The sequence below is a fragment of the Lissotriton vulgaris genome, chromosome 9 (assembly GCF_964263255.1).
Source record: "Lissotriton vulgaris chromosome 9, aLisVul1.2, whole genome shotgun sequence".
Taxonomy (NCBI): Eukaryota; Metazoa; Chordata; class Amphibia; order Caudata; family Salamandridae; genus Lissotriton; species Lissotriton vulgaris.
The window spans coordinates 416446320-416460025 of record NC_141697.1 but is presented as its reverse complement, the minus strand read 5'-3'; the positions used below and the strand labels follow the sequence as shown (position 1 = coordinate 416460025).

Here is a 13706-nt window from a genome sequence, read left to right as displayed (position 1 = left end):
AATTGATTTGTAACATTTTAGCTCAAGAACTACTTTTGGCTGATGCTGTACGAACTGGCTCCCCCAATGTGGTAGAATTGGGATTGACACTTGGAACTTATAGGTCAAACTTAAAAACAATATTTATTGAAAAAAGTACTGCCAAATTACATGAATTAAACATCTCTCAATATGAAGGGGGGGATAACATTTGGAAAATACTGGCCTATAAAGTGGTGGATGACAGAGCTCAGACTTTAATAAAGAGCATCAGAGGCCTTAATAATGTTAAATATAATCAGCCAGCGCAGATTTTGGCTCAATTTGTTGAATTTTATAAAACCGTATACACTCCTGAAAATAAACCTAGCTCACTGGATATCTCAGATTATTTGTATAATAACATTAAGGATAAATATAACACTCAAGGATTGGAGCAATTATCGGAAGAGATTACTCGGCTCGAGATTAGACAAGCTATATTATCTTTACCATCTTGCAAAGCAGCGGGGGAAGACACTCTTCCAATTGAACTGTATAAAATATGTATTGAGGAACTAATTCCCCTCTTTTCCCAGGTAGTTCAATCTATTGGGGCTACAGGGCAGGCCCCCAAATCATGGAATATAGCAAAAACTGGTCTTTTTAAAAAAAAAATGGGCAAACCAGCAGATGAGTGTGGGTCCTATAGACCCATCTCACTTATTAACACTGATGCCGATGTTTTCGCTAAGATCTTGGCAAGCAGACTGGCTCAGTTAATCCCTAAGATTGCTAATCCACAACAGCATGGATTCGTATTGGGTAGGGACACAACGACCCACATTAATACAGCTATTACCGTTTTTGATATGGCTGAGATAGAATCCATCCCACTCGGCATGATTTTATTAGATGCTGAAAAAGCTTTTGACCGAGTGGGGTGGGACTATCTCTGGTCGGTAATGTCCTTTATAGGATTTAAGGGTCAATTGGTTAGGTGGATAAGAGCCTTATATGATAAACCTACTGCTAGTATTAGTTATGCTGGCCTGTCTTCATCCATTTTTTCTATTTCTCTGGGCACCAGGCAGGGGTGCCCGTTGTCACCCCTACTGTTTGCCCTGTCAATGGAACCTTTTCTATCTGCTCTTCAGTCTCAGGCTCGAAAAATCCCATATAGATCTGGACTGCATACTTTGAAAATTACCGCTTATGCTGATGATATAGCCATATATTCTACTAATGTTATAGACGCGTTGGTGGGTATAACGGTTAAGGCTGATAAATTCAGCATTGTCTCAGGCTATAAGCTTAATATAAATAAAACACAAATAGTGGCCAATTATAAACTACCGGCCTCGGTTTCTGGAATCTGTAAAGCCGCCAACTACTTAGGGGTTAAAATTTCCGCCAAAATTAGTGATATCATTACAATAAATTATGATGCCTTAGTGAAATCAACAGCTCTGTTACTTAAAAAATGGCACCAACTACCTTTTAAACATTATAAGTAGAATTAACTTGGTAAAAATGAAAGTACTACCGAAGTTTCTCTATCTTTTTCGATCTGTACTGCTGGCTCTAAATAATAATTCTTTTAAGAAGCTTGATGGAATGTTCAGCAGCTTCATCTGGGGCTATAGGAAGGCACGCCGATCTTTAACGCTACTTAAAGGTTCTTTGGATACAGGAGGTCCTAATTTTCCAGACTTTAAATTATTCTTTTGGGCTACTTTTATTGGTCGTCTGCGTTCTTTGCTTAATCCAGAAATGCAACTTTTCTATCATACTATTATGTTAAAATCAGACGCCAGAATGTTTCTTCTAAGATTGAACGACCCTAACTATTTTAAAAGGGTCAAATTCAAGACTGCAAGGGATATTGGGAAAATATGGTTTAATATTCTCTCTTTCTGTAAGACCTCTCTTTTTCATCCTAAATTAGCGCTCTGGGGAAACCCGGGATTTTTAAGGATGGCCAAGCAAAATTATGGCCTGTTTTTGGAATTGTTACATTAGGGGATCTCTACGGGGTTCAGGGCTTCCTAGATTTTGTGGCACTTAAAAATTTATATAATTTGACCGAGGAAATGAGGTTTAAATATATGCAAATTTACGACTTTCTGATACGCAAGATGAAAATCTTTGAGGTTGTAGATTCGGATATATGGAATCATTTATACTCCTCTAAAACAAAATCTCTGATCAGTGAAGGGTATAGTTGTTTTGTCTCATATAAGAATGATGACTGCTCCAAATTGGCTGAGAAATGGAGCACGAAGTTGAGACTTCGGATTAATTCCAATCAGATCGCTCATTCTCTTTCAAATTTAAATAACTTGGTGCAGTCATCAAGTCTTAGATTGCAACAATTCAAAACAACTTGTATGTTATACTATACTCCTAAAGTGATTCTTTAGTGGTCGGCAAATAGTTCATTTAGTGATCGCACGAAATGCCCTAAATGTGAACTGGTAGGTGCTAACATAGAGCATATGTTTTCTTGCTCCGTGCTAAATGAGCTTTGGCTTGCTTTTGATCAAGTTTTGAAACTGAAATTGGCTAGACCACCCTCTCTCTCGTCTCTTTCAATCTTATTAGATATACATGATGTTTCTCTTCCTCAACAGGCCTTAATTACTATCTTATTATCCTGTGCGAAATTAACCATCGCTCGTGCTTGGATCTCCCCTCCGCCCCCACAAATAATGGAATGGTGGGCCTTGGTCAACGAAATTCATATCATGGAGGCGGCCCTGGCTAGGATTAGAGGGGCTCGATCTTTATGTAAATTTGAAAAAATGTGGGGTAACTTTATTTAGAATGTTAAAGTATTGTTAATTTATCTTAGATTGAAAATGCAATATGTTAATTTGGCGTCTTCTGTAATATTCTTCCTCTCTGATTGTCTAATGAATGCAACATGATTTTGAAATAATTGTTATTATACTCATTCTGCCATGTTATGTTTAAGATGACTCTCTCCTCCTGTGATATGATGTGTTTTATTTCTGCCTATTTTTCTTTTGTTTCACCTCTCTTGTTGTTAATAAAAAAATATTTTAAAAAAATGGAAAACACATATTCATACTGTGGTGAAAAGACCAAACCAGGAAAGAGTTTAGTGAAGTAAAAAATGCTTTAATTTTACACTTATGTCAAATTGTACATTACGCAAATCTGTCAATAGGAGCCTCTGGAATTAAAGTGACCAATATATTTTAAAAACATTGTCATGCAGACATATTGACAGTTTCATCACACTCCAGGTGGCCTACAACCTTATTGCATTCAGGCATGCGCCGATCCACCGTGTTTACACACCCACTGTGCTCTTACCCCAACACCCTTACTTTGCATGGGCATGCCAAATGTAAACTTGACCTAATGTTGAAGATTGTTTTCTATAATTATCATGAGATTTTAAACACGAAAACATGCAAGGGGGTAGGGTTAATCTGCTGGCGTTTAATCATTTTATCTCCTTTATTTTCTAAACCTGTCTATAGGCACAAGGTCAGTTTGAAGACATTTTACATTTATTATTATTACTGGGATTTCATAGTCGACATGACCTGATAATCCCTTTTTTATAAAGAGCAAAATCTACATTCCCATCTGGTGCATTAGAGTTACAGTGCCAGTGTTTTCCCTTTTTATTATAACACCAGTGCAATATTCTTTCAAGGAAACGGACTTCTGTGGTTTATCATTTTGGGCCATCTACTGGAGTTTATTTCCATTTCTCCAAATGTTCTTCTTTATGAACCAGACACAGTTATTACATGTTTTTGACACTGTCTAAAATTGTTTTATGTTTAACAATAGCTTTGTAGATTTGAAGAATTTAACTTAATGTTCTGTTTTTATTTCCTTATGGTTTTTGGAAAGCAGTTGGAATCAATTCAAATCCAAATACAGCCTTTCAAAATGAAAGAAAAGCTAATGCCGTCTCTTGCTGCAGTCAGCCCTCAAACTGTGAAACTGGTTCAACCACTCAATCAAACATTGAATAGCTCTAGGTTAAATCTTGGCCCGCAGGTGTTTCAACTACAGCCATTAACTGGCAATGGAGGAGAGAAGCAGTTAATTTTACAGAGTTCGCCATCAAATCCCTCTATTCAGTTGCTTGTACAAAGGAATTTACCCCATGTTGGACCTGCACCCTTTGCAAAGAAGACCAATCCTCATATGATACCGACCATCTCAGCAGAAGGAGCTTTTAATGATGACCACATTGGTGGAAGCTTCGAAAAAAAACAAAAGCTCAAAAAATCATTAAAAGTAAAAACCCGATCAGGACGCGTTTCACGTCCTCCAAAACACAAAGCTAAAGATTATAAATTTATCAAAACTGGGGATTTAGCTGATGGCCATCCGTCAGATTCTGATGATTATGCAGAGTTAAGCGTGGAAGAAGAAGGAGGTGCAATGGAAAAGGATGCGTTATTCAATTCTTCAAATTGTATACTAAAACCAAAAACATTTAAATGTGTTAGCTGTGAAAAATGTTACATCGGAAAAGGAGGATTAGCAAGGCATTATAAACTTAACCCTGAGCATGGGAGCGTGGACTGTGTTCAGCAAAAAGCTGTACCTATGGTAAATGGAAATGATGCTCGAATTGTGGTTGACTCTGTTGGAAATCATTATGCTTCTGGATCTCTCAGCCATGGAATGACATGTACAAATCCTGAAAGTGTATCATCGCAGCAAGCTGAAGAAATGGATTCCGTCTGTGGTCAACAGGTACTGTATACATTTCAGTTGGGTAAAAATAATAACTTTGAATGAAAAAAGCAATGTAAATACTGGAAACTAAATCCCATTCATATGCAGTGTGCACTTGTTTTTTTAGTGCAGCTTTTAGAAATACAAGTTTTTTGGGGGAAATTATCTCTTTATTGGCATTTTATACGAAAACATGTACATGTTCATAAATGCATCATAGGAGAGAAAAAAACAATTGGGTTATTCAGTTCTTAAAGTACATGCATACTTTCAGGGTACAGTCCATGGGGTTAACCTCATAGCTGCTATTAAACATTCCTCCCCAGTGCTGCGCTGTCCATTGGAACTAGTGCTGAATGGACGTCCAATGGTCGTGCGCAGCACTGGGGAGGTAGTGCTGCCGTCGGCCAATGCACCAAGGCAGCACTTAAGGGGTTAATAAGCATTGCCAATAGATTTAACTTCAGATTTGCCTTTATCTCACAGTATTCCTTACAGGGGTTGTGATTGTTGCTGCATACCAGATATCCCAATAAAATATAAGACATCATTATGCAACTTGTAAAATAATAAAAATGGCATCCTTGTGTCAACTACTATGTTGGATATTTTAAGTTTCGCATCTATGTGGTAATTACTACTCCTTGACATATGAGGGCCTCTAGGACTATTATCTAGCTGAGGGGGGATTCTCTAAATTCGACTGGGTTTCCCGCATCACCCATTTGGATTTGTTGAAGAATGTCTGGGGCTCTCTACTTACTGGTCCCTAGTCTGGGTGCTACCAGAAGGACTCTTCCTTTTACTTTTCCCCCTGCCCTCCCATGCCTGCACCACCTCTGACCACAGCCCCCGCAATTGGTCGTCACCTCATTCCTTGATTGTCTTCTTTCATTATTGCCTTCTCCTCTGCCCAGGTGTCCACACCTCTTTCCCAATCTACCATTCTAGGTCCTATCTTCATCTGCCAACGGAGGGCAATACGCCTTCGTGCTAGGACCGGTGCGAAGTCTGCATATTTAGCTCTCACTTAGTTTTAGGTCTGGGGAACAATCCTAGAAGGCAGACCTCTGCCGTATAGGGCAATGAATGTGCTAGCATCTCATTGAGCACCTCTACAATCCGGAGACCGTAATCTCGTAGGCCTGGACAATCCCACACCATATGTGCAGATCTTAGATCCAGTGTGCCACATATCATGCACTGTTGTCCCAAAGCCCCATACATATAGTTAGATAGGTCATGTGCAGAAAAACAAATTGTGTGAACTTAAAGTTGGTGTTCCTAGAGATTTTCTTAGGGATTCTCATGACTCAACCCCACTCCACCTCAGTCAACTCCCTGCCCACTAAGGCTCCCCATTTCTCTTGTAGGTGTTGTAGGGGCCGTATGGCCATCTTCATGAGCGCCCTATACAGCCATTTGACCAGGTGCCATGCTGCCCCCAATATCGCCAGCGCCTTCAGTCCTGCGTGTGCGTCAGGTTCTCATCTGCCTCCCTGGCACAGAGCACCAAAGGTCCCCATCAGTGCATGATAATTTAGGAACTGACCAGGGGGCATATTGTGTAATGTAAGGAAGTCATCTAGTGGGAGGAACTTCCCTTCTTGAAAGCAGTCATTAACAGTTAATATGTTCGCTGCTGTCCAGTATTGCAGTTGACCTGCTGTGAAGGGGTGGAGGCGTCAAATCGTAGGAGTCCCACCAGGGTAAGGTCTGGTGCATAAAGGAGAACCCTACCGTGCGTCGGAGACATCTATTCCAACATTTCAATGCCACCTGCAAGAGCACTCCAGGAGCCTGTATCTTGATCTTAGGATTTAAAACTTTTGCGAGCAGCAACCCTTGTGAGTCCACCTGTGCCCTAGTTCCTATTGTCTCCAGGCCCCTCCAATCTAGCCATTGTGCTAGTCATTGAAGTTGAGCTGCCAGGTAGTGTGCTTCAAAGTCTGGGGTGCCCAGACCACCCATCTCCGGAGCCCTCTGCAGTACTGCCAGTGAAACTATTTTGCTCCCGCTCCATATCAGGTCTCTTAGCATTGTGTCCAAATCCCTAAACCACCACTGTGGGACCATCACTGGGAGGTTAACAAAATAATATAATAGCGTGGGAGCATGACCATTTTGGACAGTGCCACTCTAGCTTTAACTGGTAGTTTAAGGGAGCGCCAATATTATATGCATGTTTCAAGGAAGCCCATCACCGGGCTGAGGTTGCCTTCCATAAGATCCGTTGGTTCGTGAAACACTTGTATACCCAGATACTTGACGGAGCCAGGAGCCCAGTTAATACCTGTCGGGAGGGCACTGGTAGATGTAATGATGGCGCTATGGGGAAAATGTGTCTTAGACTTATTAACTCAGAGTCCCATCAGTCGCGAATTCCTCCAGTATGTTCATGGCATAGGTTAATCCCCTGTGTACCAGCTCTCAGATATAGCAATAAGTCATCTGTATATAGGGAAATTAGGTGTTCCCTTCCCCCAAGGAGCACACCGTGTTGTGTCCCTTGCTGCCTAAAATGTTCTGTTAACTGCTCAATAACTAATGCAAACAATAGAGGGGACAATGGGTAACCCTGCCTGGTCCCCCTGTAGACATCGTAGGAGGGTTAGACAACACCTCCAATTTTGACCCTTGCTTTGGGGCTAGTATAAACCAGCTGTACTTATCGAAGCTACCCATTTCCCAATCCCATCTTCTCCATTACGAGCATTAAAAAATCCCATCTCAGGTAGTTGAATGCTTTCTCAAAGTTGGACGCCATTACCATGGCATCTGAGCAGTCTGCTATGTGAAATAAGATGTGATGGAGTCTTCTGAGGTTGGTCTAGTTGGTATGAATCCATTTTGGTCAGCATGGCTCAGACCCTGCATATGTGGGAGCAGTCTTATGGCTAGTATTTTACAGAGTACCTTGAAATCTTTATTTAACATGTAGAGTGAGCGAAACTCAGATCTACTGGCCATCCCAGATTTGGTTTTCGGTAAGGGGACTACTAATACCTAATGTAGTGGAATCTGGAAGCCAACCAATATGTAGCGAGTCCGCGTATACCCTCTCAAGGTGGGGGGGGGCAAGGAGTTATATAAAAGTGGAATAAAACTCTGTGGGAGCCCGTCTGGGCCCAGAACTTTTACCTTGGCCATGTCTTTGATAGCGGCAAGGATTTCTTGCACAGATACCGCTTCCCCAATGTTTTCTGCACAGTAGGATCTAACGTTGTTAAAATGATCCTTGGTACTAGTCTATGGTTTCTGATGGTAGTTCATTTGGCTTCCCATATAAGGAGGTGTAGTACTCCGAGAAGGTGACATCAATAACCTTAGGCAAATACAGTGTGGCCCTATTTTTATTCAGCAATTGGGTAATGGGTGAGCCCCTACACTCGGGCCTAAATAGTCAAGCCAATAGCCTTCCTGATCTGCCCCCCTCCGCGTGTTGCAGTGCTTGTTAAGTGCCGAGATCCAGCAGACACAGCCTTTCCAGGGCTGCATTATGTTCTCTCTTGACCTCCGAGAGTTGTTTTTGTGCCTCCTCTCTCACCCAAAGTCTATTGTCTAGTGAGTGTATCTGAGCCTCAAGTATGCAGAGTTCCCAGCTGAGTTCTCGCAGAGCGCCCACCGTCTGTCCCATGCATTGGCCTCTCACCACCACCTTAAACGCTTCCCATTCAATCATGGAGGTACTCTCTTTACCCTGATTCACCTGGAAGTAATCTGAGATAGAGGTCTGCAATGAGTTTTTGAAACGGCTGTCTTCCAAAAGGGCGGGGTCAAGGTGTCAAACCGGGATGGCCACACATTCGCAGACAGGGGAGTGAAGCTGTGGTCTGATAAAGTGCGTCCCAAGTACTCCGTGTTTGTCATAGGAAAGCTAAGTGGAGGCGAGCAGAAAAACCTGTCTAACCGGGTGTGCAAGCAATAAAGAGGTGAAAAGTAGTACCTTTGTTGCCCATGTTGCAGTCTTCAAATGTCTAAGCTCCCAGAGCCCTATCCAGTTGCAGAAACCCTTTGAAATCTCAGACGTACCCCGTACTAGGGGTGTGGATCTAGCTAGGTGTACGTCCGCCACGTATATAAAGTCCCCTCCCAAGGGTAGTGCACTCGCCATCACTCCCGACAGGAGTCTGGACAATTGCTGAAGGAACTGTCTCTGGTCCTGGTTTGGGGCATATATACTCCCAAGTGTCCCCTCTCTGCCCAATAATCTGCCCTTCACTATTAACTAACGTCCCTCTGGGTGGTTATGCCTATACATCGCCTAAAATGGGGTACCTGTCCTCACCAATAGCAGGGCTCCCAGTGAACATGTAGAGTATGAGGCTGCAAATAGTTGGCCGCGCCATCTCCGCCAAATGCGAACACCCTTTTCCACCGTGAGATGCGTCTCTTGTAGCATCACTTTGTGCGCTCCACTACGGCAGATATAACATATATATTATGGGGTTTGGCAGGGGATCCCATTCTCCTGACATTCCAGGATAGTAGTTTTATTTCCTTAATGGGAGCACCCATAGCTGTCTTTGAGGTAGGTGTGCTGTCCCCCACCCAGCTCCCCATGACATTGCCCAGGCTGGCCCAATTCTCTGAGCAGAATTATAGTCTGTTCCCTGGATGTGTAACCTTAACTCCCCAAAAATCATCTTCCCTGCCCAACAGCAAGCCGCCCAAACCTGTAAACAAACCAAAACATTACGATTAGAACGCCACCTTTAGCTTGCCAGGCGGAACACTCTTTTGGGGGGTTGGGGGGACTTGAAGTGGATCAAGCACATGGTGCCCGTCCCAGTCTTCCTCTGGTAATAAGGGTTGCCCCGGGGGTCCACTGGGGCGCTGTGGTTCCACTGTACTCCATCACCCAGCGGGACAACGAAAAAGCCTATACAATATTCCCAACCATCCCCCTTCAGCTTAAGTACAGGAGCGCATTAGAACTCTAGTAGGGTCATCAACAGTTCTCATATGGTTTCTGCCGATTAAGGTGTCACTTTTGGCAAGTGAGTCTCCCCACCAGTGGAGTGCCCTGAGTCAGAGGCCGCGTTCCTCGATTCTGACGAATCTTCTGTTGCCTGGTCTTGCTTCTGTGGGGTCATGATCTGCGCTAAAGCCTGCAGTGCTGATTTCCTGTCTTGCTAAGTTTGTGAGGCTGTAGGTTTCTGTAACTGTTACTTCCTCCTTGAACAACATTGTCTTATCCTGGTGGGATATTTCGCTGCACTGGAACCTGTGTGCTGTTTCTGCAAAGGTACACCTTCTCTGTAGGCTTCTAACCAGGGCCACATTTCCTCTGGAGAATCGCAGAAGTCAATGGTGGCATCTAGAATGAATCAGAGTTTTGCTGGAAACATTAGGGAGTATTGTATTCCTGCCTCGCGAAAGGGCCTTCGTCGCTTCCAGAAAGGATGCTCAATGGGCCTGTACTTTGCCCGTGAAATCTGGGAACAGCAGCACTGTACTATTGCCTATTGTGTAGGGACCATGTGAACGGGCCTGTTGGACTATGCTTTCGCGATCTCTATAGTGGAGACGTCTTGCCACCACATGACCTGATGTGCCCTTTGGAGCGCAAAAAACTGAGAGAGGCGGTCTGGACCTAGTTTTCGCAGCCATTTTTCCAGGAATGCTACCATGTCTGATCCCTCAGCTCCTTCAGGTAATTCCAACTACTCTAATATTGTTACGGTGACTGCAACCTTCTGCGTCCTCGGCCTGTCTTTTTAGGACCGCCACCCTGGCCGTGAGATCCTCTATCATGGAGGTTGTTACCTTCTGTTCCGGCTGTAGTTCAGCCACTGAACACTCTACTCCCTTCACCTGTCTGCTAGCTTATGCTGTACTGCCTGCAAAAGTCTCAGGCCCATTGATACCACCCAATATCTTGTTGTAGGGTGGCCTTGATATCTGCGAAGGTGGCCATCACTTTGTCTAGATATGAATGGCGTGAGTCTACTGTGCTAATGTTCCCCCCCATTCCTCCACCTCTGGGGGTGTCTGAGAGACATCTCTCGTAGTTGACTGGGTGCCCCCCTGTTTCTGTTAACCCATCTTGCCCACTGGTGGTTCGAATGTGCACTTAGGAGGGGACAATCCTAGGCCGCTCAGTTCCAACCACCCCTCACGGGCCCCAGGTAGTAGTAATTTACAGTTGGCACAGGACTCTCAAAGTGTGAGAATCCTCCAAGGCACTCTGACAATTCCATTGGTGGGGGCACGTGCTCTAAACCCCACTTCTCTTCAAGTTTTCCTTTGTTTTTAGCCTGGGCCCCGGCTCATGCCAACAGGCAAAGTCGGTACTCAGTGCCCCAAGGCGCCTCCACGCCCTGTTGTCTTGGTCCCGTAGCAGTCGGCCAATCTCCATCAAACTTGGATTTGCTCCGTTTCCACTCCCCCAGCAAGGTCTCACCACAGAGGGGCCCGGGGCCGCCACGGTCACCCCTCAGACAATCGGGAGTTAGGGGGTCCGGGCTCTTAACCAAAGTCCAGTTTTCTTACCGGGCTTGAACCCAATAGATAGGTATCCAGAAGAGTGGGAGGGAGGGAGGGAGGAGTCTCTTTGTGTACTGCTACATTCTGCTCAGTCACTCTCAGTAGGTGCCCACACCAGGCTTCACAGTAGCAAACACTAAGTAGTGCACCAGCCTTTGGCCATGCCCACTGTACTTCGCCTTTCAAAAACACAAGCCTCGAAAAGGAAGGGCCCCGACTTCTCAGGTCGATCCAGCCGGCAGTGCACCCCCAGGCCTCTTCATACTGCCCTCCGTCTCGGGGACCCAGCGTATTCAATCCACTTGCCAGCAACCAGGTGAGATCGAGCCTCCCATCACAGACCCGGCGCCTCTCACGGGAACAGGGAAGGCAGGCCACAATGGGGGCTGAGGAGGGAGAAGAGTACTACTCCAGTTGCGTAGGTTTACCGGCTCCATTGTCCCCGGTTGGGGCCTGCCTCATCATGCATGTCTGCATAACCCGGTTCGACGATGTCTGCAGCACTGGGGGCCCGGGGACTCGTCCGTCCCTCTGCCGTGACGGCACCTCCTCCTACGCTGTACTCACTGCGCCTCGCTGTTGGCTCGACTTCCCTTGCCAATCGCAATCCCAGGTCGCTGGAGCCTTCCGGAGTCACTTACTCAGTCGCTCACTTCTCCGCCAGATCTCCGCTGTTCTCCCCACCTCACAACTCTCCGCTGTTTCTAGGGGGAATCCGTCTTCAAGTCTTCCCTTCTCGCCGGCAGCTCCGAGTTGCCGTAGAGTTCAGTCGCCCCAACATGGAGGAGGCAGTCACCACTTTGGGCTTCTCTTTACTTGCTTCGATCTCGTATGAGCCCCACCCATACACCGGTCTCTGGCGCCTACGGCCCTCACCGAAGCATGGTCGCCTTCGTTCCGGGGTCCTGCTTTGTCCCGTCGGCAGCGAGCTAGATGCCGTCTCCCCCTCGACCTGATGAAGCAGGATGTGCATTAGGTAGGAATGGATCTCACACGTCTATCCATGTTTGACGTGTCGGCCACGCCCCCTTGAGTAATAAAAGTTAGCTAGACTAATGGATAGAAATCTCATGATTAAAGAAAGGCCCGGAAGGCAAGCATGGTTTGTTCTGTTCTTTAACTGCTTTCAGTAACATGAGTTTTACAAGCTTGGTTAAAGCATACATTTCCTGTAAACCTTTGGCATGGACCATAACACGCTTGGTGTGCGGCCTAATGCACCTGCAAGTTTGGAAAATTGCATGGTTTGTGACTGCAAAAGTGTGTATTGCAACCTACAAAAGATACCTTGCAAGTTGAAAGTCTTTCTGACTTGCAAAGCACCTTTTGCATCTCACAAAGATAAAGTGATGTAAATGAGAACTCCTTACTCACTGTGATTCACCGTTACATTTATTAAGGGCTTGCTACCTCGATTGCGCTCATAGAACATCAAACTGATAACGACATTAACCCCCTTAGTTAAGAGTATATCATTCACATTGCAGAATACGCCCAGGTTGCAATCTGGTCAAGAACATTGATGGTTTTTTTATCAGAGCGGTGTACATAAGGCATGTAATACTTCTAATGCCTGTCTGAGCATTTTTCATTCCATTCTTAAAGCCTCTCAATACCAATTTCCTCCATCCTTTTAGATGCTTGAATAATGCATATCCAAGCCTCGACTCTTCTATGTATTTTAAAGGATCTCTCTAGAAAGGTTTTCCCCCGACCTGTACACATTCTATTGTTTGTGGGTCCCGCCTACCCTTCCGGATCAACCTCATCAAGACTTTTTTGTCTATTTGTTTACCGTTTTACCAAAAACAGAGCTACATAGTGTTGGTTTTTTTCACTGTTGGCTTATTATTTTAAAATAATAATCCTATAATTCCCACCCATTTTATAAGGGTATACCCCCCCCTAGATCCCCATTATTGGTTATTTGATAATCAGAACTATTAGATTACTCTCCATATATGTGAGATTCTGGGAAATGTTTTCTTCTTTTCCTATCCAACCAATTTAAGAGCTGCTTTTGCATTTTTAAATTCCTGGCTCTCCCCCTGTGCCTGATAGTGAAAGAGCCTGTTGCAATGAGCAGGGTGATCTTGTATTGTCTTTTGGGCATTTAGAGCAAGGTGAGACGCATCTGTAACATGCCACAAGAAAATGATGTGGTAAAACCACACGCTGCCAGCTTTGGCATAGCTGCTCATTTGACCACATGTGATCATTCCCTCTGGTGGATTCTCCCAAATTCCTCTCTACAGGGAAATAATCTGCACCCTACCCCACAGAGTTCCATAGTGTAAGGTTATAACAACCAAGAAGAGCTGTGGAACATGCTGATGTTGCTTTTTAGCATATTTTCGTGTTTAGTAATTCTATAATACTGTCAGGAGCAGCTGATGATTTTCTGCAGAAGAATAGTATGTTCGAGGCATATGGGCTGCAGATGGTACATTATGAATAGATCGCCATCTGGTGTTGGGCTCGGATGATTGCACTTGTTTTTCTCTTGGAGAAGTCTTTTGTCGTCA

General features: G+C 44.4%; 1 protein-coding gene across 2 annotated transcripts in view; it reads left to right on the top strand.

Moving 5' to 3' along the window:
- ZNF839 (zinc finger protein 839) overlaps positions 1-13706 on the top strand; it is a 282082-nt gene that overhangs the window by 87006 nt on the left and 181370 nt on the right. Inside the window, exon 2 of one of the 2 annotated variants that reach the window (XM_086937833.1) lies at positions 3856-4710. In XM_086937833.1, the coding sequence (XP_086793959.1) occupies positions 3856-4710 (855 nt within the window). Of the gene's footprint in view, positions 1-3852; positions 4711-13706 lie in introns of both variants that reach the window. The other variant, XM_086937832.1, reaches the window with a different exon arrangement.